The 24,986-nt window shown below is 39.4% G+C and overlaps 1 protein-coding gene across 1 annotated transcript in view; it reads right to left on the bottom strand.

The window, feature by feature from the left end:
* Positions 1-388: 388 nt before the first annotated feature.
* The window catches only part of ST8SIA6 (ST8 alpha-N-acetyl-neuraminide alpha-2,8-sialyltransferase 6), a 40,710-nt gene continuing 16,112 nt past the window's right edge, over positions 389-24,986 (bottom strand). Inside the window, exons 4-9 of the mRNA XM_032183470.1 lie at positions 24,262-24,348; positions 12,691-12,835; positions 10,974-11,086; positions 9,561-9,653; positions 6,136-6,608; positions 389-1,616 (exon numbers count right to left, since the gene is read on the bottom strand). Of these exons, the coding sequence (XP_032039361.1) occupies positions 6,140-6,608; positions 9,561-9,653; positions 10,974-11,086; positions 12,691-12,835; positions 24,262-24,348 (907 nt within the window). The 3' untranslated portion in view covers positions 389-1,616; positions 6,136-6,139. The remainder of the gene's footprint in view (positions 1,617-6,135; positions 6,609-9,560; positions 9,654-10,973; positions 11,087-12,690; positions 12,836-24,261; positions 24,349-24,986) is intronic.

The raw sequence follows: 24,986 nt of genomic DNA, 5'->3' as shown, positions 1-24,986 counted from the left end.
GAACAATAACGATTGATTCTAATGCTTTTAGGATTATTTCTGTGATTATAAAACTGCTGCAAGGTAAGCTTTCAAATATTGCATCAATATAGAAATGCTCTGATAAGGTATCAGCCTAAAAATATATTCTATAAGGTTCAATACATTTAAGTAGTTTTTTGTTTGTTTGTTTGTTTGTTTGTTTGTTTTTTTTGTGGGGGAGAGAAATAATCCTCAATGAGTGGAAAATTGAATGCTCTGTAAACTATCAGTTGATTGGGGATTTAGTGCTACTGTGGTAAAATGAGTTTTTTTTTTTATCCAACTGTAAAAGGATAGGAAGGACACTTTATCTTTGAACTGATCATTGAGTCTCAAAAAAAACACTGAAACTCTTCCTTTTTTTTTTTTTTTTTTTTTTTTTTACTGCAGTAAAAAATATAAGCAGAAATATACAAGCTGCTACAGCTAGGGAAACAATTGCTTGTTGTAGCGCCCATAAATGTTAATGTGATCCTTTATTTCACTTTTGCTTTTCGCAGGATGTTGCTCCACTGGACCATATGGAAACTTTAAGCACAAGAACTGCACGGGGTTTGAATTAAATAACCGTAATTTTCTTTCTTATATGTCCTGGTACAGGAGTTGACTCTAAAGGGAACATTCTTCTAATAATGCTCAATGCAGTTTCTTTATCTGTGGTCACATAGAGAAAGGTGTTATGCTAGGTGGAAAAAAACAGGAAAACTGCTGGGGTTGGTACAGAACATTTTTCTCGTGAAAGGTCCATCTCGTGTGTCAGCAGAGATAGAGATCTGGGATTGCAGGAGTGTGTGCAAAGTCATGCCCTAGCAGGACTCTGGGGACTGCAGCATGAAACCTGGTTTATTGTCCTCATTTGGAGCTGAGCTGGACCTTAGACAGGAACAGGAGCAGGAAGAGGGGTTTGAAAATAATTACACATCTCTGGTCCTTCACACAGTTGTTCACAAAATTAACATAATTCACATGAGCGATCCCATTAAACCCACAGCATTATCTACTGGCCACAAAATTAAAGCACATAAACTATTTGACTATCTCTAACCTGAGGAACTTTTTAAATTTGTGCTCCCAGGGACAAACTAAGACTGACTTAGCTCTGAATTAAGTACTCCACCATTGCTCTTCTCATCACCTTTGTCATGTAGACAAATGCTAGCCTTTATAGGATCAAGTTCTTAATTGCAAGTGTTCACTGCCAACTCACGGAGCTACCATACAGAGACTGTTGCCTGTATTATGGGATAGTAACAAAATCGGAGATCTTACATCAAAATATTTTAATAATGCTTTAAGAAGCAAAACATGATGAACGTCACATATTGCCACCATCCTGAGATTGTGCTTTGCTACAATTAAAACAATAGGAAGGAGTTTCATAATTTACCAGATAAATGCTATTTTGCATTAAAAAAAAGATTACTCAAGATTCAGAAATGTAGCAGTCAATGTGTGGAAAAATCACTTTCTTTTCTCCCTAAGTGTAAAATATTTCTCTATTGTAATAATGCAGTTTAATGCTCACGAAATCACATCGGATCAAATCCAACACCAAGCTGCTGAGATACACAAATTGTCTCCTTAGCATCATCACCCTGGAATTAAAACAATAAAACATGTTACTGGTACAGTAGGAAAATCACTTGTTATATTCCAAATCAACCGATAGTTTGGTCCTCTGTGCGTATGCATTTCACCTCCTGCATGTGCTTTTTCAGCCTTATTTCAAGCTGGAAGTTGGTGACATTTATTATACAGTCCTACAGGCTCACAGAATTCTCCTGGGTAAGCTGGGCTCTTAGTACCTGACCTAGCCTGAGCATCTGCTCTCTGTAAAGGGGGACTGCTTCGTTTTAATACCCCCAAAACTGCTCCCACTTACCCCACCTGTACTGCCCTCTTCAGCCTTCCTAAGCCGAACAAGGCTGGGCGTAAACACATCCACTGCAAATCTGAATATGGGTGAATTAAATTAGCTTAATCATATTTTGCAATAGCTAGAGAATGAAATTATTCTGTTTCTTCAACAGGCTAGTTCTGCTGTGGAAAAACAAAACAAATCCCTCATAAATCTGTAAAGATTTTTTTTTTCATTTGATTTAAAACCTAATTTAAATTCTAATCTGATTTAACCTAAATTTTTCTATTCTGGTGGGTTTTAACTGAACAGAAGCAACTTATCTCCACTGGTTTCATTGCTGACATTATTCTTAACACTTAAACTTAGCTCAGTGGCTGAACACAAGAGCCAAGTGTGTACTTCAGAGCTATACCGCATGGCTACTAAAGCAGAAGATCTTTCTTTCAACATTGCACACATCTCATAATTTCACGCTGGATAATATTTTCCCAAGTCAAGGATAGGCTGAAATTCGGCTGCCTGACAGGAATCCAAAGGGGTCCTTATTTTCAAAACGTGCTATCATTTTCCTCACAGTAATTAGAAATACATTGTGATGTAGCTCATATTGCTCCAGCTACACTGAGACACCACAAGGATAACAGAATTCCAGTAGAATTTAAGCTCGTGTAGGTATCCTACCATTATAAATAGGTTATTTATAACAATTATATTTATAAATAGGTCATTTGTAGCAGTATTTATAACTTATTTGGATTTCCAGCAGCTTTCAGTATTAAAAACCCATCACATGCTGGCAGTTTGGAACAACATGACTCGCTTTGATGGGAAGAGAATCACAAGAAAATGAAGAGGCAGCAGCCCCCTGCTCTACTTGATGCGGCCCAGCCAGCTCCACCTGGACTGGAAGGCTGCACTGCTTCTCCCTCTGTCAAAAATAGACAGCTTTTAATCATCTGCTTGGAATGGAAAAGCCTAGAGCCAATTTTTACTTTCCAGGTAACATGCACTCACTCAGCAGTTCTTACTCTAACCTCCAGCTCCTCTCGGCTCAACCTTTCCTCCCTCAGCGCCTTCTGCTTGGACGACTGAGCGCTGTTCTCTTCCCCAGGCTCAGGGAGTCTCAGTTTCATTCTTACTTGCTGTGGGTTTTTTTTTTCTGTTGATTGACTCCTCTGAGCAGCTGCTTAATGCTGCTGTGCTGTATGTCAAAGCAACACATACTCTCCTTCCCTGCTGTCTCTTTCGAGCATGAGGAAAAACTGATGGTTCCTTGGTCAGACAGTATTTGCATTTTAACCAGGCTTCTGAGCAATCAGGTTTTTTGCCAGTCTGATTAATTTATCATCTCACAATTTTTCTAATCAGATTTTTCTCTCTATTTTTAAATAGGAATCGGGCCAATTCCCCTCCTTGAGCCTATGTTTACTTGAAGCTAATAACACACCCTTCAGGCTTATCAGGTTAAAGCAGTGAACAAACAAGACTTCCTTCAGCTGCAGGGCCACAGCAAAAATGATTTTATAATTTAATACAAAATAATCAAGTTCATTATTTTAATTACATTTTGAGATTTTGCTGATGTCTCCTTTCCCAGCTTACCATGTGTGATAGGTAGGCATCTGCTTTAGTGAAGATGGGCATATCTGTTGAGTATAATCATAATGGTGCAGGAGTGGATAATGTAAGGCTGATGGAGTTTCCACAATGATCTACAGGACTCACAATCCCCTCTACCCAACAAAGTTCACCTCTGCAATGGCAAGGGTGGCGTTTAGGAGCGACAGGGCTGAAATGGTTCATTGGGATGCAGGTATGCTCTGCTCTCCGGTAGTGTTCCGGCACCTGCTCCCTGCTTGGGACACAAAACAGCTTCGCTCACTTCTTGTTTAGAGCAGCAGACTTGTGCTCCGGGAATGTGTGAGGGAAATTCTGCCGGAGACTTTTGGGGACACCCGGTGATATAGGGAACCTTCAGCTACCCGCTAACAGGGAAGAGCGGGGAGCAGGGAGAAGAACGTTAAAGGGAAATTGAAAAGAGAAATGAGATTGTTCAATTTTTAGAAAAGGTCATCTCTGGCAAAACATACTCATTAGAGAATTTCAATTATCTCTAATAGTTGATAATAGCAGCAGAATGGTAGCTCATACTAAAAGCATTTAAATTCTATTTTTTTTAGGGACTAACTTTTCTCTTTGTAAATAGAAGTGATTAACGTAGTGGAGAAAAAAATTAGGGCAGTACAACGTATCCTTCTGGTTGCTTTTTTCCTTTACAGTTTATTTCATAAATTTGGCTGCAGAAGTCATTTTCAGCCTGCAAAGCGTGGACAGCATTTAATTAACCTATACAGATGCTTAAACATTTTTGTGGCTGCTAGCTGCTTTTCTCTAGATGAAAAATTCATAAGGAGCTGCCTTCCATTTTCTTAGCTGGTGTAGTTACTACAATTAAAATTACATGGTATGTCTCCAGCGATTTATACGATTTATACTGTATGAAGAATAAATACAATGCAGGAATATAAACAGCTTGGCCACTACGAAAAATACATTATGTATTTCTTAAACTACATAATGCTGCAACTTTTGACAAGCGAAAAAGCTTACCTTAGCAGCATGAAGCTGCATACACACACACCTCCTTTTAGGTAACCTCCTGCCATGGGCTACTAATGAGAATGGATTCACTAGACAGCTTCTAGGTCCCTTCTAGCCTGCTTTATATTATGCTAATAATACATGAAAGCAGTTTGTTTTTCTATTTCTTTGAAGAAATTGAATAAGAGTGTGCCTTCTTGGTGTTAGCTATCTGTTAGCTTAAAACTTAGCAGCCTCTGACTATGAACCAACTGTGAATGCATCTTGGACAGCATATTTTCTAAAGAGCACAAAGGGTACCTTAAAATACATTTCATAAGTTAGTCAGAAGAAAGCCCTTAGCTTTCAAACTTAAAATTTCTGGCTTAAGCAATCTGCTACTTTAATTTATTTAATTAGAAATACAGTCGTAAGATTACATCACTCCGAATAAAACATATCGCATACAGCGGTAGTTCTGCTGTACAGTTTCCTTACTGCTATATTAGCTTGGGTTCAAGTTAAAAAAAAAAAAAAGAAGTTAAGTTAAAAAAAATTTGGTTGTATGGAAGGCAAATCTGACAACAGCATTCTGAGCTGGGGAATTTCTCAGTTAGCTAAGAGGATGAAGAAGTACAGGCACTGGCTGTCCAGGGCAGTGGTCACAGCCCCACACCTGCCAGAGTTCAAGAAGTGTTTGGACAACACTCTCAGACATACGGTCCGGTTTTTGGGTGGTCCTTGCTGTGTGGAGTCAGGAGTAGGACTCGGTGATCCTTTAGGGTCCCTTCCAAATTGGGAGATTTTATGTTCTATTCTAAGTATCTGTACAAATGGGTCTTCTTTTGTCAACAGGGCAAATTAAGATTGAAAACATGCAGACAAATCTTTTCAAAGTCATCTGTAATCTGTATGCAGTAAATTGGCTGAAGGTCAGGCGCCAGACTGTGTGCGGCATTTCTTTAAGGCAATACACAGAAGGTAGAGGTCCAAGGGGGATGGGACAGTTAGAAAGAACAGAAAGGGAATGACACTTCATCCTATATTTATAACTCCCAGATTTGGAGCTGCCTCAAGGTAAAATGCTCAGCAGGATCTGCTACAGTGCATGGCAGCCTCTTCGCTGCTGTCCACAAGCTGTTCTGCAGCCCAGGGCTGACAGCACACTGCTCTCAACATCTCCTTCCCTAACAAGAGGGAACCAGAGTGCATATGCATGCTACTCCTTCATTGTAATCCTTATTTTGTCCTCTGTATAGACCTGGGAAGGCTGTGTTTGGATTAGGCATCTTCTCTTGTAGAGTATTGTATGTGACTGCCTTAAATAAAGCGATTCACAACAGAGGCTGGTTCACTGATACCGAACCAAACAGGTTGGTGGAGACATGTATCTGACATGAGGAGACACTACTGATTGGCTGTGAATTGTGGTGACAATGTGTATTTAGTTATGCTCATAATCTAAAGTTCACTATTAGGAAGCATTTCTCAACTCTGCAATACATTACATGTATGCAGGAAATTCCAGTCTTCCTCTTATTTATGAACACAGCATCCATTGACGACTGTAAAGTGTCTTTAAGGAAGGATAGACCCAAACCGTTTGCAAAACAGGTTTTCCTTTGACTCAGTGCTTAAATAAGGACATTTTATGTGGTAAGAATGTGACCTACCTTTTTAGTCTGATTCACATTTACCAAACTGCAACTTCAAAATGCCTTTGCCATGAAGCTGAAGGATCTGGTTGTATTCTTTGGGCATTGCATGGAAACCTGGTTTAGGCAGCTGGTTGTCGTAATAGTGGTGGCTGATTGGCATCTTCTCTGTGGATTTTGAGAAAGGCCAGAAGCCATAAAGCTTCACATTCTCACACAGCTCAACAGCAGCACTAGTGATCATAAAACCAGATGACAAACGATAGGCTTTCACACCCTTAGTTCTCCAGAACTGGGCAAGACTTTTCAGATAGGTGGGGTGAAAAAATATTGCCCTTTGGGTTGCTTTGAACTCTTGCAGAGTGTGATAGACTTTAAAAGAAGTGGCTGTGTTGCTTCTGAAGGAAAAGGCTGGTAATAAGAGGAAAGCATCTCCATAGACCGCGATGTTCTCCACAAATTCTGTCTTCTTTTCATTTAGTTTGTTGTATCTGCCAAGTACAACGTTTTAGGAAAAGAGTGAATGGAATGTACTGCCATAAATACATTACAGAACAAGACAGTACAACAGTACTTGCATATATGAGCTGTGAACTCTGCTGCACCAGTTAAGCCTGTCTACATTGCAGATTTATACCAACCTGTTAGATGTCGTCATACGTGCTGTTATGAAAATCTGGCTTTATTGTATAATAAAAGTGCATTTCGTAGGATTGATTTGGCAACACAGGAGTTACTGGAGAAAATCAAATTTACTGTTAATGTGACCAGGACCTGTTTATAGAAATGATTTATTCAAGAAATTTCAAAGGAGAATGGAAAAAAGAAATAGTATTTATACTTTCTCTGTGTAAGAATACAGGCACGATGGTATCTACTGCATGTATTTGTGAAAAATGTTTCTGCCATCAACATGCATAAAATAACCCCTCTTCAAATCCTGGCTGTCTGCCCTTTGTGGAAATACAATTATGCATGTAGGCAGTCTTGGAGCATTAAAGGTTTGTGTGTGCTCAAGTTTTGCTGGGTCTTAGCTGCTTGTGATATGCTTTTAAAATAGCTGAAAATATAGGCATATATGTCTCCTTTGACAACAAAGGGAACACACATGGGGTTCTGTAAAGACTTAGAGGTCTAACTTCGTAAATGAAGAGGATTTATACTCAGTTGCTTCAGTTCCCCAACAGCCAGCAAAGAAACTTATTTCTCGCCGTTGGATAATGCAGTGTTCCCAAATATCGAATAGGGAACTTTACAGCGTGAAACAACACACAAGGGAGTCACTCAGTTCATTTCCTTTGTAGATCTTAGTTGTCTGAATGCCCTGAACATATGGCATTTGCGCCCCCCTTGGGATTCAAAGCACTGAGTCCTCTTTTGTTGGTGGCTGATCACCTGAGCAGTGTGCTTTCACCTTTTTTTTTTTTTTTTGGCTACCAGAACCCACTGTTCACAAATGGCTCCAGCAGAAAATGGAAAACCTGGTTTCATTTCTCTTTGCAACTTGAGCAGGTTCAAACCCTATTCTCATGCAGCACTTCAAGACAGAGGACAGCAGCCACTGCCATTTCCATTCAAAACTCTCCCTGCTGGAGTAGTTATCAGGTGCCTCTGGCACAACTGAACTCATGCAAGTAGTGACACACCCCCTCTCAGTCTGAAGGGCTTTAAGCTTCTGATTCCCAGAAAAGTGCCATTACCACCAGGCTCTGAAACAAAATGAATGAGAGACTCTCAGCCCCTCCTCTTGAACCTGGGGCCCTGTGAATCCAAGAGGCACAGAGAGAAAGCAAGCAAATCCTGAGCTACAGATAGGCAGTCCTATAGCTAGGAAAAGTGGCCAAAGGTAAACTTCTGCCCTCTACTACCAGAATCATCTTTGCTTCTACTCAGTGTAAAATGCATAAAAGACCTTCAGGACAGAATCTAGATGTCTGTTCCTCCTGCTTAGCTAAAAGCCTGAACAACCCAACCCGATCTTGTCTTGCTTTCCCTTCAAGCTCTGCTCTGGTAAGGTGCAGCACAGCCCGGCTCTGTTAGGACACATAAGAATTGTGCTCTTTCCTCCAAGAGAGTCTCTGTCTGTATCATAAACTCTGGCAGACACCATTCATAAGGTGATCACCTTAACAGTAGTAACATCAGATTAACCCAGCACCCAAACACAGCATTAGAAATTAAAGTGAATGAAGTTACTTCCCTCTCCTCTTTCAAAAGCATTCAGTCTTCTCTGAATATTTAAATAATTATTCTTTACAAACCCTAAAGTCTTCCCCTAATCTCATTTCATCCTCAAACAGGTTTAATTCCTATTACTTTCAGTGTAAGTGGTATCAGTTCTGGTGTGGTTTAATTTGGCTAACACTGAGTGTAGCTATGGCAGGGCACTATGATCAAGCCCAGAGAAATCATGCATCATGCCAGCAGTCACCAGTGAAGCTAAGTCACTGCACAAAGTTTTCCTTTCTCTTATTCTTGTGCATGCCCAATAACATCAATGAGCTATATCTATTATAGGGGAAGCAAAAATCCATCTTCATTTAAATTTAAATTCTGCTTTGGGTAAGCATCAAAGCAGTTAGTACTCATTACAAAAAATCAAGTTCTGTCCTAAATCAATGACAAATGCCTGTTAGTCATTTCTATGCTTACTATGCTTACGGTACCTTTCCTTCTGGCTTTTAAGGAAAAAAAAAATCTTTGCCTGATGTTGTCTATTTGACAAATACAGATATGACAGACAATAAGATAAAGTAAGATCAGTAAGGAGTAAATAACATGCCACAGTAGTCCTTTTCATAGATAAGCTGCAGCTCCAGACTGCTGAAGATGCCAGATTAGTCAGCCTGGTCTTATTAGGTTTTCTTTTCATCAAGGAGGTAAAAAAATATTTTCTGAGAAAAAAAGGTGCGACCAGCTTTTATACAAAGAAAAAAAAAAAGAGAAGGAGAGAAAACAGATTAGAGAAATTGGGTCTCTGTTTAGGAAATACCCTTAATCAGAACAGCCCCTTAGAACATTAACTAGTAACGTGTTTACAGTCCAACTGATAGAGTTGGGCACACATTTCCAAGCTCTCCTGATTTATGATTCCAGTTTCTTTCTTATGCTGGGGTCATGAGGGCCTTGGTGGGGAGGTGGGGAAAGGAAGAGGCTCAGGCTTGCAATCATCAGTTTTACTCTGTCATAAAGTATAGATTGATGCCAATCAAAAACCTTGCTAAACTGGGGATATTGCTGGCTTCTTTCTACTACAAAAGGCCAGGTTTTACAGATTTCCATTTAGAATGGTGCATATTTTACATGAGAACTAAAGCTCATTAATGGAGTAATCTGTATGCACTGCTCTCTGTGAAGGTATCCCAATGGATTTTTAACAAAAACTAAATCATGTCAAACAATTACGCGATATTGCACAGAATCAGAATTACAGTATTACTTACTTCTGAGCTATGATACTTGGATTAACAGTCACAAGGTTTGTTTTATTGCCAACATCTTTGCTAATGCTTCCTGTAGTTGGAGGGAGGTTACACCTGAAATTGAGAAACACTTATTTAAACAGATGCCCACCAGAAATGCTTTGCAGTAGTTACTTGCAAATTCTTCTCTTGTGCAATGACACTTTCATGTCAGCTCTCAGGGATCTCTAAGCACTTTACAAATATTAAATAAGGCTTAGAGCACTTCTGGTAAAAATATTTAATCTACTGTACAGATGGTTAAAATAGGGCACAGAGAGCTCATTTTCATAAATCACCTCGCAAATCAGAGGCGAAGTCAAAATCCCGTAAGGAGCCAGTCTGTGAATGCCCTATGTTAGCTGCTAGAAAACATTGCACTTCTTGCCTAAACAATGCATTTCATTTGAAAAGTCTTCTATTATTTCCTGTTTAAAAAGATTGATTGATACCAACCCCTCAGTCATCAACACTGATGGCTGTTTCATGAGACAACAGCAGCGTAACTCACCCAACTGCAGAAACAGTGGTTTCTGTTATAAGGTAAAGAAGGTATTTTTTTAAAGCCAGGTATTTAGGTTTAGCATCTTAGTATGCAGATTTTAATACAAATCCCCATTTGTATTAAAATCAGTTATCTAATTAGATTTTTTTTATTATTATTTGAAAAACCCATATATGACTCAAAGACAGGAAAATGAACAATATCCGGGAGACCATGTGATTGGACATCACTGAGTGATGAAACTTCACTTGGTTAATCTCCGTACTTGCAGAGGCAACAACCCATGACTTGCACTGAAAGAGTGGGTCAAGTTACGCTCTGAGTGTGCCTATTTATCACCACACTCTATAGAGGGACTGGAAAAAAATACTTAAATTAGACGTCTAATTTTTTAGATTGATAACAGAAGGTGAGACAATACTGGGGCAGTTAAATAACTGCATTAGTGAGACAACCTAAGGCTAAGTAAACCTATTGAAAGCCCAGGGGCAAAAGTGAACATGATATTTAACGCCAGTCTTTCTTGTTTCAATTTCAGTTTTTTTTCATTCTCTTCTCCTGATTAAAAAAAAAAAAAAAACAAAAAAGAGAGAGAGAGAAAAAGAGTTCTCTGTCCCTAAGGGTGTTAAATGAAAAGAAATTTCAGTTTCTCAGATAATGAAATTTCACATCACTGGCAAGGTATCTTTATAATCATGGATTATACATCTATCCACATAGTCCCTTCTTCACTTAGGAAGCAGAGTCCTGAAATCTACAAAGCAGAAAGAGTATCTTTTGAGAGGCAGAAGATCTTTCCTCCTTGATACAAACTGGCATTGGCATGCTTCTAAGCCTGCCAAGCTTGTAGAAATGTTCAACAGTCTTCAGTGAGATGAAGCAGCTCTTACCTAAACACAAAGTCAGAACGATCGATTTCAGCTCCACAGCTGGAATTTTTCAGAATGCCTCCATTTCCAACCACTGCGCAGTTCTTGAAGGGATAAACCGAGAGAGGAGGAGACTGCAAACAAATATAAAGACACAGCATATGCTTTATAAATCTTTTATTTCTTTGAATCTTCAGTCATTTGTCCTTGCAGGCTTAATCCCGTAAATCCCAGTGAAAGCATTCACCATTTAGCAGACGTTGTTGCCTGGCACGGACAGCCAAGAGCCAAAAATAGGCCCCAACAGACTGAGGACTGTTACTTCTGTCTTCAGTATTTTGAGAGTAATATTGGATGAATACGTTTTAAATTTGCAAAATGAAAAAATATCTAGTAGTGGAGTGAATTCTTGACAAGCTGAAGAACTAACTCTTACTGCAGATAGTTTAAACTCACCCCTTTTCCTTTGCACTGCACCAGGCTGAGTTGTCACAGAGTCACTGACTGTGTCAGCTTACAGAAAATAACTTTGTGAATACTCATTACTCCGTTATAGCTCAATTATATTTGAGGTAAAATAATGAAGACAGGGGAACCTGAAGATGCTGCAAGGGATAGGCATGTGCCCTGGCTTAGCTCATGGTGAATCTGGTAACTGAAGTAGTTACTGCCTCTCTGGCTGTTCACCTTCTCTCTTCCTCTTCTTGTTAGAGGTTGCTGTCTTGCAGTGGGGAAGCTACATGGGAGCGAAGTACGTCCACTTGTGAACCAGCACAGATCACAACCTAGCAAATTAATGAAACTTGTTGGCTGTTTCAGTTGACAATATAGTTGGCTCTTATCCCAGGGTCTCAGAAACATCTCATACATCTCATTCAGTCTCTCCTGCTGTGGGAGCACTGGCATTCAACAGAGAGGCCAACAGCTGGGCTACTTCAGCTGCAGAAACTGAACCTCCCTGTAAAACTGAGTCAAAACTTGCTTACAGAAATCATTATCCTTCCTCATTTTCTCATCAGCTTGCTCAAAGAAAAGCAGGAGGGAGCACCATTATGAACAAGGAAAAAAAGAGTGAGGAAAGTGACAGATGTCATGCTACCCACCAATGTATCACAAAACAACATGTTCAAATACTTTGTTCAGCTCTGAAAAGACACCAGGAGAACACACAGGCCAGATACCTCTGGTTAGCCTAGCAAGTAAATATACGCACAAAAAAAACCCCTACATTTTTCTTTCCTTCATTGTAAGTTTGGAACCACTGTAACTTTCTGCTTTGCAATGAAGATTTTAGTGATTCAGAGCAGCATAAGAAAGGACTAGGCTCATCTCACAAATCAAGAATGCCAAAAAGGGGTAAGAGGGCTCCCATGCACTCATATTGAGAAATTAAGTACAACTTTGTGCCCCTCTTTGCCTGGTCTCCAGAGCTTGTATGTCTGTTAAAAGTCCCCAGCTGCAAAATCTGATTGCTTTGCTCAACCTGTGTTTCTGGCTGCAAAGGCCCCACACCACTATCAGGTTTATCCCCCAAATAGCTTTCATCTATGATGTGCTGTCCATGCCTCCACCACTGCAGAAGAAAGCTTATAAAAAAAAGGTCTTGCAAGGTGAATGAAGAAGCACATACAGAGGCTGAAGGGGCTCTACGATATGAATGAAACAAAGCAGCTCTATTACTAAACCACAATATAGGTGATACTGCAAGTATAATAACAGGCTAGGCTACAGTTCTTACCACAGGCAGCATCCTATAAATGTCCTCTGTAATAAGGATGGTCTTTTTACTGTCCACTTCATAACTCATGTTACTTCCCAGTGGGGTGTTGTTTTGAGAAGCAATAAAATTGTGAGCTGCATCACAGCAGGAAGCCAACTCTGACCTGCAAAAACAAACAAACAAACAAACAAAACTTGCTCAAGGACAGGCAAATAAGCAGAAAAGAGGTGGTACAGAACTAGCTGAATGAAAACCAGCTCTAATTAACTAAGCACCAGAAGTCTGTATGAACCCTCTGCAATACTGTTATTTCCCTTGACTTGCTTTGTAGAGAAAGCCCATTTTCACAGCAAATGTTCAGGCGTGGATCAGTTCAAGAACTCCTTCTCTTGGCCTGTTTTGCTCTCTTGGTCTCCCTTTGCCATGCAGAAAAAGTCATAATCAGGTTTCTCCTTATTATTAACTGCTAAGATTATTGCAGAAACACTGAGAGACTTCATTTCCCCAAAGAGTTAACAATGGGATTTCCATCAACCTAGAACAAGTGATTGTAAGAAAATAGAAAGCTGAAGAAAGAACCACGCAGATGAAAAGAATGGTGATGAGAAGTACTGGGTATAGTACTCAGGGAACAAATAGGCGGTTGCAAGTCATTTAATTAATAATTCATTTCTGCAACTGTTCAGCACAGTTTTCTTGTACACAATATATCACAAATGTTAAATAAATTATATCACAAATTTTAAATAAGAGGACAAACATCCTCTCTGTAGAGGCAGTCTAGTTGTGCCCCAGAATACCTAGCAGAAGTCCTTAAATATGTAAGAGCGCAAGGGACTCACTCAAACTTCATGTTGGAGTGAAGTCTCTATCACTCATCTTACAAATCCTGCTACCTCCAAATTTATAAAGACATATAGGTATGTAAACAACCTATTTCGTTAACTGTGAAATGCAATGGCAAGCTCCAGCAGAAGTTTGAGATCAGACCTGAAACTCTGTAATGCATTTGGTTCAGGGAACGATGATCTCTGCAGCACTGGATCCGATTTTCAGATTGTGAAGCTGAACCATTCGTGGCCAGCCATTACCTATCAATTGAAAGGACATAGCTATCTCGTGAAGTGTGATACAAAGGGAAATACCAACCACTCAGAGAGGGAAATTCACTGATAACAGAGTTGCTTGGAATTTTGAAAAAAATAACAGAGCAGGGAAAAGATAATAATTCCTGTCCAAACATGGAAGGTTAATTGTGAAGATAAAGAATAAACACATTTACAGGAAGAGCCAGAGAAACAGGAACGTTTTATCTCAAACTTTTTCCTTTGCTAAGGTAAAACAAACTTTGAAAAAATTAAACAATACAGGCCAAATTCTGTCTGAAAGTAAGCTGATTTTAATAGGGTAAGATGGGTAAGAGAAGTTGCTACATCTGATTTTATCAACATCGTACGCAGAGCGCATATTCTAATAATAATATAATTTTATTTCTGATGGAGATGGGGGATGCTTTAGCATGTGGAAGAACCCAAGGACTGTATTTCCTGGAAGACAAGGGAAGAGAACGATTAGGTGGCAATTGCCAACCTACACTTCTCTTGAAATAATGGTCAAAATGGTGTGTGCAGAGGTAGAGAGGAAGAGTTTGGTAAGTAATCGGTTTGATTCATAAATGAAAGAGCAAGAGTACCATTTCAATTGGCACACTGCTTACTGGTACATATTAACCCGTTTTAAATACTGGTATCTGAAACTCCTCAAAGACAAAGTTTCCAGATGTGTGAGGAACACTGGGAATGATTGTGTTCTGGGATGGAACAGATCTGAAATAACTGTACTGGGAGAGTTAGCAGGAAATGTTACTGGGAAATAATTACTCCTGAGAGAGTAAACAGTAGGGTTTGGATTTGCACAAGCCACATTCCAGTCCTGTCCCTACACACAGTGATTCCCATTGCCTTGCTTGAAGCCTTAAGGTTGGGTTTGCAGTCATCCAAAAACTGTTAGGTAGAGGTGGGGATGGAACTAAGACTATGCTCTTGTGGGTCAGGAGCTGCTTACACAGTGAAAATAATTACTCTGTGCACATAGTGTCCTATTTTAAACACATGGAAAAACACAAATTGAGCCATGAGGCAGGAAAGTAAAATAAGTAAGTCCAGGAATATTGAATGTTATTCAACCAGTGGTGACTGACTGGTCATACCTGCCCCATTTCAGCCCCCATGTCCAGCTTCCCCACAGCCCTGCCCTGCTGGCCAGGTTACTGCTCTGGGACCCCACTCTCTGTCAGCCCTCGTTTCTCCCTGGCAATCACATGGAGACAAGCAATAACCAAAATGGTAATTTTGATATTCTTGAATGTTTTTCTTAAAAGTAAACCAAGCAAGCCTAGGTATTTTCTGTGCCAACCACAGGACGCTTGGAATAGAAGGAATAACACCAGCATATTCTTGCCCAGCTCTCATAAAGCAGAAGCGTGTGATGGCTACCAGAATCTGAGAAAGCAAACTGATGATAGATAACATTCATTAATAAAGATGATGCATTTTTGCTTTTTATTACTCATCCACGGGAATGAATGCCTCAATAAAAGCAGAAACAGTCGGGGAGAAAAGCAGATATCAGAATTAATAAGAAAGTAATCGCTTAAATTAATATTATGGGTTCACTGAAGAAGTAAAACAGAGCCAGACTAGTTCAGAAATGCAGCGAGAATACACATTGATTGATGATATATATTCTTATATTACCTTACAGCATACATGCTAAGACATAACAATAAAAACCTAGCACCTAGATCAAATCAGGACAGACTTCCACAGTGCCCATGCATCCACGTACGAAGCTGGAAAGTGTGTAGCTGCAGACAGCAATGCTCAGGGGTAGCATACTCAGCAGTCTGTTCCTATGAGACTTTTACAAGCTGGGACATGGGGCACCTCTACAGTACAAAGAATGAAAGGGGTACAGACTGGGCAGTACAGGTAACCTATTAGCATCGCTGTCATCCTAAATTAATGTCATTCATGGTCTCTGTCATGAGCTAACAACACCCTGAAGTGCTTATATATAAGACTGTGACATGTATTGCACGAGTTGTTTCTTCAACAGGTATGATACGTTAGGTGGTATAAAGACAAGACAAAACTTTAACAAGTGTATCATGCCACCTGAGGAGAGAGAAATTAGTAAAATCTACAAGACGAGACAATTTCTAAACAGATGGTGGGATAAGAGAGAGAGATCAGAATCATAACAGCATCAAATGATACTACCTGAAAGCCAAACTCTACATTTCCCTTGGAAGGATAGAAAGAGATCCATGTTGTCTGTTCAGACCAAGAAAAATGCTGACATGGGGACAGCCCTTGGAAGCTGGGATGTTGCTATCCCAGGTTGTGCATCCACCCCATATACATGTAAGAACACGGGTACAGTGTTCTCTTACAGTGAGGTTTAAGTGCCAATTGTTATCAGAGCTGCTACACCATTTGAACTGATAATACATATCTCATAAACCTGAGGAAGTACAGTCATGATAGCCTTAATCAATAACCTTACCAGAGCCGTGTGCTGCATTTGTCTCTGAAGATTTGTTTGTATTAGAAAACAGAGTCACTGTTGAACTGAATAACGCTTTTTATTGATCATCAGATGCTTTTGCTGAATTTCTTCCTTTGTGGACCAGCAACACTGGAACCAGTTCTGTACTGAGGTCAACTGAGATGGGATTCTGAGCCCACACAGCATCTAGATAGTTTATTCTGCTTTGCAGGCACTGAGAACTTAAGACAATCGTGTTTTCTGAAGGAAGTCTTCAAAGTATTGAGACAAGCCAAAGGAATGATGTTTTCCAACTCCTATGCAGTTAGTCCATATTGAACTGTGGGCAGTATACAGGACTGCTGCATTGACTGCACCTGCATCAAAAATCCTCTGCGTAACACAAACCCACCACACAAATGCTATACTTTATTTAGTGAACTGGAAGTCAGATGTCTACGTATCTGCAGGATCTAAACATGCTGATGCAGTTTCTTTACAGCTTCTGTAGTAGCTGTGTAGCCAGAAAACTCAGCCAGAACTACTGTATCCCTCCCAGCTGCAAAATTAATTAGCTCAGCCTGGTTCTGCGCAAATATATGTCTCTGAGCTGGTTCGGTGCTTGGGCACAGCCCGCAGATGCCTGCTGACAAGACACAGCATGTGCACATCCTGAAGAGACTGCAAATGTCTCGACACTTTCCTTCCAAAAACTCATTTTGAACCAGCCATAAAGTTCAAAGCAGTTGGTTAACCAAGGGCTAGCAGAGTTTCTCAGCAGATCCAAAAGCCAGCTTTGTCCTTATCCTGAGTGGAATGGGAAGAATGTAACAGTTAATCACGGTGAAATCTGTCTTCATGCAAACAGATTCTGCAGAGTTTAAAAGATCCTGACTCCTCCACGTTACTCATATAAGCAGCAAGAGGACCCTTGCTTCATCCTCCTGCAGAAAGCATGATGGTTTTTATTCAGAATGCTTTCTTTCATCAGAGATGCTTAGCTAAAGTCATTTTGTTCTATATTTTTCAAAAACGTATATTCAGATAAATACCTGCAGGCATTTGCTTCTGCACAAAAACCTTACTCACCCTAATAATTTGTGGCACAAAAAAGAAGATACCACTGGAACAGTCTGCTCCAATCTAGAGCCAGACCACTGGCCAACACAGTTAACTGTTATCCTCAAGGGGTTACTGTCCCCGCCATGGCACGTGAGTTGGCAGAATCTGACACAACTCTGTGAACTTCATAGGATTTATTTTCCGTAGGTAACACTTCAGCGTGACACCAGTGCCTGGAGACAGGAGGCCAGAGGGCATTCTTCACCACTGAGGACAGCAGTGTGAAATACATCACAGTGATTATACATTGGACTAAATTGAGGTGGGAGAAGGGAAAAGTGGATGTGGAGTAAAACATTGCTCTAAAAGGTAGATGCTCAACTGTCCACTAAGGCCACTGGGGGAAGGGTGAGGAGACATCATCTTAATTTGCACAAAAGAAAGCTTAAATTCACTATTAGGAAGCACGCTGAAACAGGTTGCTTGGATAAGCCGCAGAATCTCGACAACTGGAGATAGTTGATAGATATATGGCCAAACGTCTTTCAGTAATGTTCCAAACACATTGGATTCTGTCTAAGTCAAGATGGACTACAAAGATAGTCCAGAAACCAGATAGTCTTGAGATCCCTTCAAGCTCTGTATTTCTACAGACTGAAATCTCTTCAATTCATCTTTCATAAATATCTGTGTAAGTGAATGCTTGTTTTCAAAAAGCTTGTCCTGTCACTCTTCTTGGCACACTATCCACACCAGCAATGCTTACTGCCATATCTCTTTGTGGCTCTTCAGTTACTCAGTCAGGAACTGAAACACCACATAAAATAGATAACCACACACAAAGTAAGAATGGCAATTATTTAAAGCTGTAACTCCTCTGAGCCTGGTGCTAAGTGTATTTCACAACATGTTTTTTAATATCATTTGAATAAAAGACAAAGTATTCAAAGTAATGTCTGTGGAATACTAACAACCAGAGAAAATCTGCATTTTCCCAATAGCTTTTTTTAGTTTTTCACTTAGCTTGGGTATTTGCAACCATCAGTTCATGCAAGCTATTGTACTGTACCTGTGCAGATGACAAGGACTTTGAGGATTCACATTGAAGAGACAATACCAAGAACCCATAAAAAATTCCTCAATGTAGCAGCAAAATGTAAAAGATGCAATCACAGACAGTGAGAGGACCTCTCATCTATGGCCACTCCTGTAATCTTTCACAATGAGCAAACAATTATCTTACTGTAGTGCACTGGGGATGCTAGACCATGTTACTGCTTTCTCCAGGCTTTTGTCAATCCAAGTCAATAGCATCAAAGTGCAATGAGGCATATTATGACATATTCCAATCTTTTAAAAAAGCGTGGTTAAATATATCTGGAACAGAATATGCTGAAGGGATATGCTACACTGACAGCCCTTGAACTGTTTATAAATGAAGTAACATCATTTATGTCTAAGACAATGAAATCCAACAAGGTTGAACTTGAAACCAAGGCTGAATACATAACAAATGCAATAAAATTTTCAAACCAAAGACTATGTAAAGAGTCAACCATAAAACATAACTAAATCTGTTTCAAAATCAGTCTTCCCTTACAGGAATCCTCCAACATTTAGGAAAGTATAAAGGCTGCAAACCAATTTAAATATTCATCCATTTCTCCAAACTGTCACCACTTCCTCTGTCTTGACCCAACCTTTTTCTCTTCTGAAATGGAAATATGTCTCTGAATATATACTTCTGATTTTACATATGGTCTATTAAACCCACAGCAAATGTATTCTTAAATCACACCGTAATCTCCGAGTTATTTCTTGTATACTGGAATGGAAGACTTCAGAGAGTACAGTGGAATTATTGATCTGTTTAGTGTTAGGAAAGCTATTGATTATGTGGTGGTGTGATCTTATGTAAGCATAAATTGACCTTGCAGGGTATTTTATTTGTGTTTCAACTGTTTCACTGCAGTACACAGCTGTGTTAAGCAATACTGTTATATATGCTAGAGTGTAACGTACTACAAATTAATCCTTCTGAGAAGCAGTGGGATTATATAATCTGCAGCAATGTTTATCACACTTTTCAGAGGAGATATTAAAGTGGAAAAAGAGTAATAGAAATTGACTGGAATAAAAAGCAGAAGAGTAAATAACAGGGCTAGGAAAATGGGTTGGTCTCAACTATTTCTTTTCAAGATCTAAGGTTCTTTTCTAAAGTAGTAATGTTTCCCTAAAAAATAAAAGGTTACAAATATTTTGGTAGCTGCAAAGCGGTCTGCTGGCTAAACTGTGGTGTAATATCAGGATTTTTAGAACTGTATTTTACATCTAGGAGTTTCCTTTCCTCTTCATTATCAAGTGCAAATAAGATTTTCAGGAATGGTATTTACAGAGGGAGGGGAGCCAGAGTCCACAGCTCACACGGGGCTATCACAGTACAACACTGCTCCTGAAGAACTGCTGTATCACTTTGCCAGGCTCCAAGCTCAGCAAGGTACCCCAGAAATACAGTGCCCAGAGGCTTCTTTGAAACACAGCATCTGCTCAGCCCTTCTCCATATCCCCCCCCATCCTCCTCCCCAGCCATTTTGAGGGCTTTTTTTTTAGCTATTTGCTAGCTTCCAGCAAAAACAGGAGTTGCAACGATTTGGAGGAACTGCAGATTATTTGCCACAGTGGGAGCATAGCCCAAATGAGAATACATCAAGCTTAAAAGTCTGTAAAGCAAAGGGATGTGGAGGTGTAAAAACCAATTACAGCTTCCACCCAATTGGGTTCTGTAATTTGTTGCACTAATGAAACATTTCTTTTAAGTGGAAAACCTTTGAAGAATACTAATATAATAATTAATATTCAGGTTACCTAGGGAACCTAAGACTCTACCGACTGTAGCTAGAAGAGCCTTTGCAGAGGAAGCTACCCAACACTGCTTTTTTTCTAGAGCTTTAAGAACGATGCTTCCAGGCAGCACTGAGATTATGTCACCTCTCTTTCCCAGTTTGCATCAATCCTCTCTAATAACTACGAAATCCGAGGACTTGCTTTGTCTAAAACAAGTTAGAGCTGATGTAAATCTGAAAAAGGAGGAAGAAACCAGGTGAGTGTAGTGGCAAAAGGATTATGTGAAGAAGCTAGATGATTGTAGAGCCATAAAGAACAAGAGAAATAATAATAATAATAAAAAAAAAGAATAAGAGAAGCACAACTGAATTGTATAAAGGAAAGGTCTGAATAAAAACTTTAATATTTCTCTATTTGTCAGTAGCATATACATAAGTGTTGGTGAAGAGTTTCCCTGAATTGCTTTTAGTAGGATGCCATTTATACCAGCAAATTAACAGCATTGCTAGGTCTTCTGCTATATGTATATCGCCTTTGCAAGCATCAAGTGCTAAGGAACTCCTTAGCAGGGGCTGACAAACAATTACATGGGGCACCGCAAATCTTAACTAGATTGCTGGAGCAATGAACCAAGTGCTTGCACAAGTTTCTCCAAGGTTAGCCTCAATCTAGCAGTGCTGATGTCAGCATTACAGATACTGAATTAAATGAAGCTCTAAGAGCCTGACTGGGGCTGCACAAAAATCCACCACAGAAGAGAGACTGTGGGTATGGGAGGTATTAAAGAGGACATCATGGCTCACCCTTGCCTCATGATTCTTTTTGACTTTGAGAAATGCACGGGTAAATACCACTTGATTGTTAAGAACCACAGACCACTGCCAGACAGATATGTAGTCTAGCGGATGTGAGCACACACGCTGCAGCAGCTTTAGAAGACAACATTTGGAAAGGGAAAGGGGCAGCTCTCTGACAATGAAGGGACTCAGTTCACACAGCTGCATGGCAAAGCTGAGCTAGGTCAACCTGGAATCCTGCTCTCTGCTTTTTGTACAATGCCTTGGCACTAGCACTGTGGTTTGTGCAAACCAGGGCTGTCTGCTGTAGCCCTTTTGCCAATACACGAAGACAAGTATTTCTTTCCTGTATTGCAGTTCTAATTCTTTCTCTTTTTTTTTTTTTTTTTTTTTTTTTTTTTTTTTTTTTTGGCTTTGATCTGCCGGGAGTTTGGCTTACAAGGAAAAATGATGTGTACTCATTGGCACACAGTGCTGTCTTCTAGGAACTCGAGAGTTATTGGATTGGATCACATATTCATTCACCCCACTACCAGAATGAGAGTAGCCAACAGCAAAAGCTGCAAAGGAAAATATAAGAAAGCTTCTTTGAGAAATTCGCTACCCCTGGGGAAGCTTCTGTTGAACCTTATTAATTAGAGGTTAGTTTACGCCCCGGAGCATAAGACATTAAATCCCTTATAAATATGTATGTTCGTTCTTCAGAACTTCGGAATAATACAGAGATGTTGTACAACTGACACCATGCCTGAGAAGCATGTAAGTGTTCGCTCCGTTTAATAGATGGGCAAACAGGGAAAGAAGTCAAGCAGCTCCTCTGCAGTCCAGTCAGCGGGCAGACTTCTGGTGGCACTGGCAGGTGAATAATGCGACAGGCAGTTTCAAGCTCTCCTCCTGAAGGTGGCTAGCTGTATTACCTAATTCCTGTTGCACGGCCCCTCCGAGATTAATTTCCTCTCCTGCAAAATGGGTGTGTTTATCTACCCACTTAATGAGATTTTTAGAACTGAATAATATTTATATTACACAATTATTATGCATTACTGATACTACACAATGTTAGAAGAAGGAAGAGATGCGCTGCCAAGGGATTATTAAATCATTAATTTCACCACATTTCTAGAAGCTCTGTTCCCCATAGAGCTCTGTCAATGCGTCTCTTCTCAGCTAGAGCATCCTTTCAAAATAGTTCCAGGCTCTCGTGCTTAAGTCTAATAAACAAGGCTGGGAGTGCATTAAGCACGCAGTGTATTCTGCTTTAGACAGTAAATTTTATACTGAATTTTTCTCTCTTTTTTTTAAATTTTCCTTTAAAAGTCTGTTTTGACCAGCTACTAAGAAACTGGGAGCCTTGAAAATCTCCAATATGGTCTGGGAGCAAGGATAACTGTAAAATTTTAATATCCTGTTTCCAGAAAAGAACATAGAAAATGACTCTGAAAGAAAAAAAAAAAAAGAAAAAAAAAGAAAAGATTTATGCAAGAGCACACAGCTTTTGTAAGATAATCATCAGCAATGCCTCAAACCAAAGAACCAGCCCTTGGTCATATCGATAGAACTTTTGGATGATATCAATGCAGGTCAAATTTCATACAGAGGGAAGAATACAGAATGCTGTCTTCAGAACTGCAATTACAGCACAGGTTGTGCTATGTGAACTAGCCAGGATCCCAGCCAGTTTGGATGTTAAAAAGCATTGAAACCCTAACAGCAGAGTTCTTGAATGTCAAAGGAGTATCAGAGCTTATCCAGCCTGTGCTGAACCATGGGTTGCAAAAGATTTTTTTCACCTGGTATTAGGGCTAAGTAAAAGCTGGCAAGCTCACCTCAGTGTAAATACAATCCACATGTTCTTTATGCACCCCACAGTTTGCTCTTTTGTATATTTCCAGTCTGATCACTGGTTTTATAACCCACTTTGACCACTTATGACTCCCTGTCCTTGCCAGAAGGCAAAAAGATAGCATATGGAAGAGTAAGCGTCTCATCCTTAAAGTCCAACACCCTTATGTGAGGGTTTAGATAGAAGGTGTCATGCTCCATTCTCACAGGCCTGGAAGATGTAGAAGTTGGCTCAATGGAAGGTAGATTGTGGAAGCAATAAATAGCAAAGAAAGAAGTGAAGCTGGAACAGGGAGCCGTTACTCTGACTTGTGCACCTAGCACAGCAGAAATGGAAAATTGCTGTGAAGTGGTGGCTGAAGGAAGGAAGGAAGAGAGGTTCAGAAGGAAGAGAAGTTAAAAAAATAAAAAGGGAAGCAAAAACTCTAACTGTAGTAGTGTGAACAGCAAATGAGAGTAGTTTTATCTTTTGTCAACTCTACGAAACACCCACCTGTTCTGAACCAGAACTGACTGCTTCAACATTTCCTTATCATGCTCTCATATCTCTGTGCATAGCTAAAGCCTGCCTGAGTTAATTGAAAGTTTCTTAGACCTTAACTCTCTGTAATATAGTACCTCGGCTTCAGGAAATGCTATTAATCAGTTATGATACATACCAAACCCAGTAATTTATGTTGCACAAAAAGCCTTTCTTCCTCCTCCCCACCCCCACCAACAAACTATTTCTTACAGTAACATCAAGCTGAGCTTGTGGATATTAAGTTTTCAGTGCTAGTCAGTTCCAAGGAGTTGGAAGGTAGGACAGTTTAATTATTTTTAATGATCTTGATAGAATCTTTAATTCTGATGCATGTAATAATGGAATTCAAGAGAGTATTTGCCCCTGAGAAAAACAAAATTGGCAGAGGGAAGCTGTTCTGTAAACACAGCATGATGCATTTCCAAATGAATGTGGAAGCTTTTCAGGGATCTCTGTCCCTACTGAGCAAGTACTTATGTGCCATCCTGAACAAGGACAGATGTAGCCATGTGTTTATATGCATGGAGGCCGTGACAGAGCCAAACCTAATGAGTGCCTACGGTGCTGCTGCAATAGAAGCAATAGCCTTGGGGTAAGACAGAAACTGCTTCACTACAATCTTTACCAGGGTGCCAGTTCAGACGGATAACATCACATTACTCGTTTTCTTTAATACTGTAGGTTTTGTGTCAGGAATATTTTTAATCCATTCCAGATCAGTTAGTTAACTATTCATTATAGAGGAGATAGGTGAAATCACTTCATTCGTGTAGTTCTTTTATCTTACTCAGTTTGCACAGTTCAGTTCAAATAAACAAGTAGAGTCCCGGCAGCAAAAGCATAATACAAATGTATTGCTGAAAATTAAGTCTGAAAGCAATACAAAATTATCTTTTCAAAACGGAAGATCTAAATTTATGGCTTGTTAGACAAGTCTAGGGTAAACAGTTTTTCTAAATGAGCCAAAATTACCTGAATTTTGCGGATTCTTCTGGTCTCCTTATCCACGTGCAGTTCTGTAGCTTTTTGACTATGTGAAGATAATAATCTTCTGAATATCTAAAAAAAGAAACAACATCAAACACTTGAATATATATATATTTAGAAACAGTCTCTAAAACATTCAAATGATGCATGTATTAATAATAATGTGCATGGTGCATATATAATAGTTTGCTTTTAGAACTCCATGACCTATTTTATTTCCATAATCTGTAACTGTACTGTCCTCATTTAATTAGCATGACCTATTAAACATTGGTTCTTAATAATGACGTCCTAATGAACTTTTCTTTTCAGAAACTTTCAAATTACTCTGGTTTCAAACGTAAGTATTCAACCATAAATATCTTGAAGTTATTAGATGCCTCAAAAATTATCTCTAGTACAAAAGTCCAAAATAATACAACCCCCCTGTTTCTTGTTTTTGGTGTTTTAAACTTCAAAACTGTTTTGACATGTGTCTCGTGGAAGCAAAAACTAAAATTACACTTTTTATGCCGTTTCCTTCATTCACCTTATCCAGTCCCCAAAGCTCAATTCAGTCATCTAAGACTATAAACCAACATTTACAGATATAAGGTTTCCTTCAGACTATCTTTTAAATAATAAAAAAAAAAGTGTTTTACATCAACCAGAACTAAGCACCAGAGGGGTACATGTACCCAAAGAGTTTTATGCACTTTTTATGGTTTGTT

This window comes from Aythya fuligula, chromosome 2, assembly GCF_009819795.1.
Source record: "Aythya fuligula isolate bAytFul2 chromosome 2, bAytFul2.pri, whole genome shotgun sequence".
Taxonomy (NCBI): domain Eukaryota; kingdom Metazoa; phylum Chordata; class Aves; order Anseriformes; family Anatidae; genus Aythya; species Aythya fuligula.
This window is presented reverse-complemented; position numbering and strand designations above follow the sequence as displayed.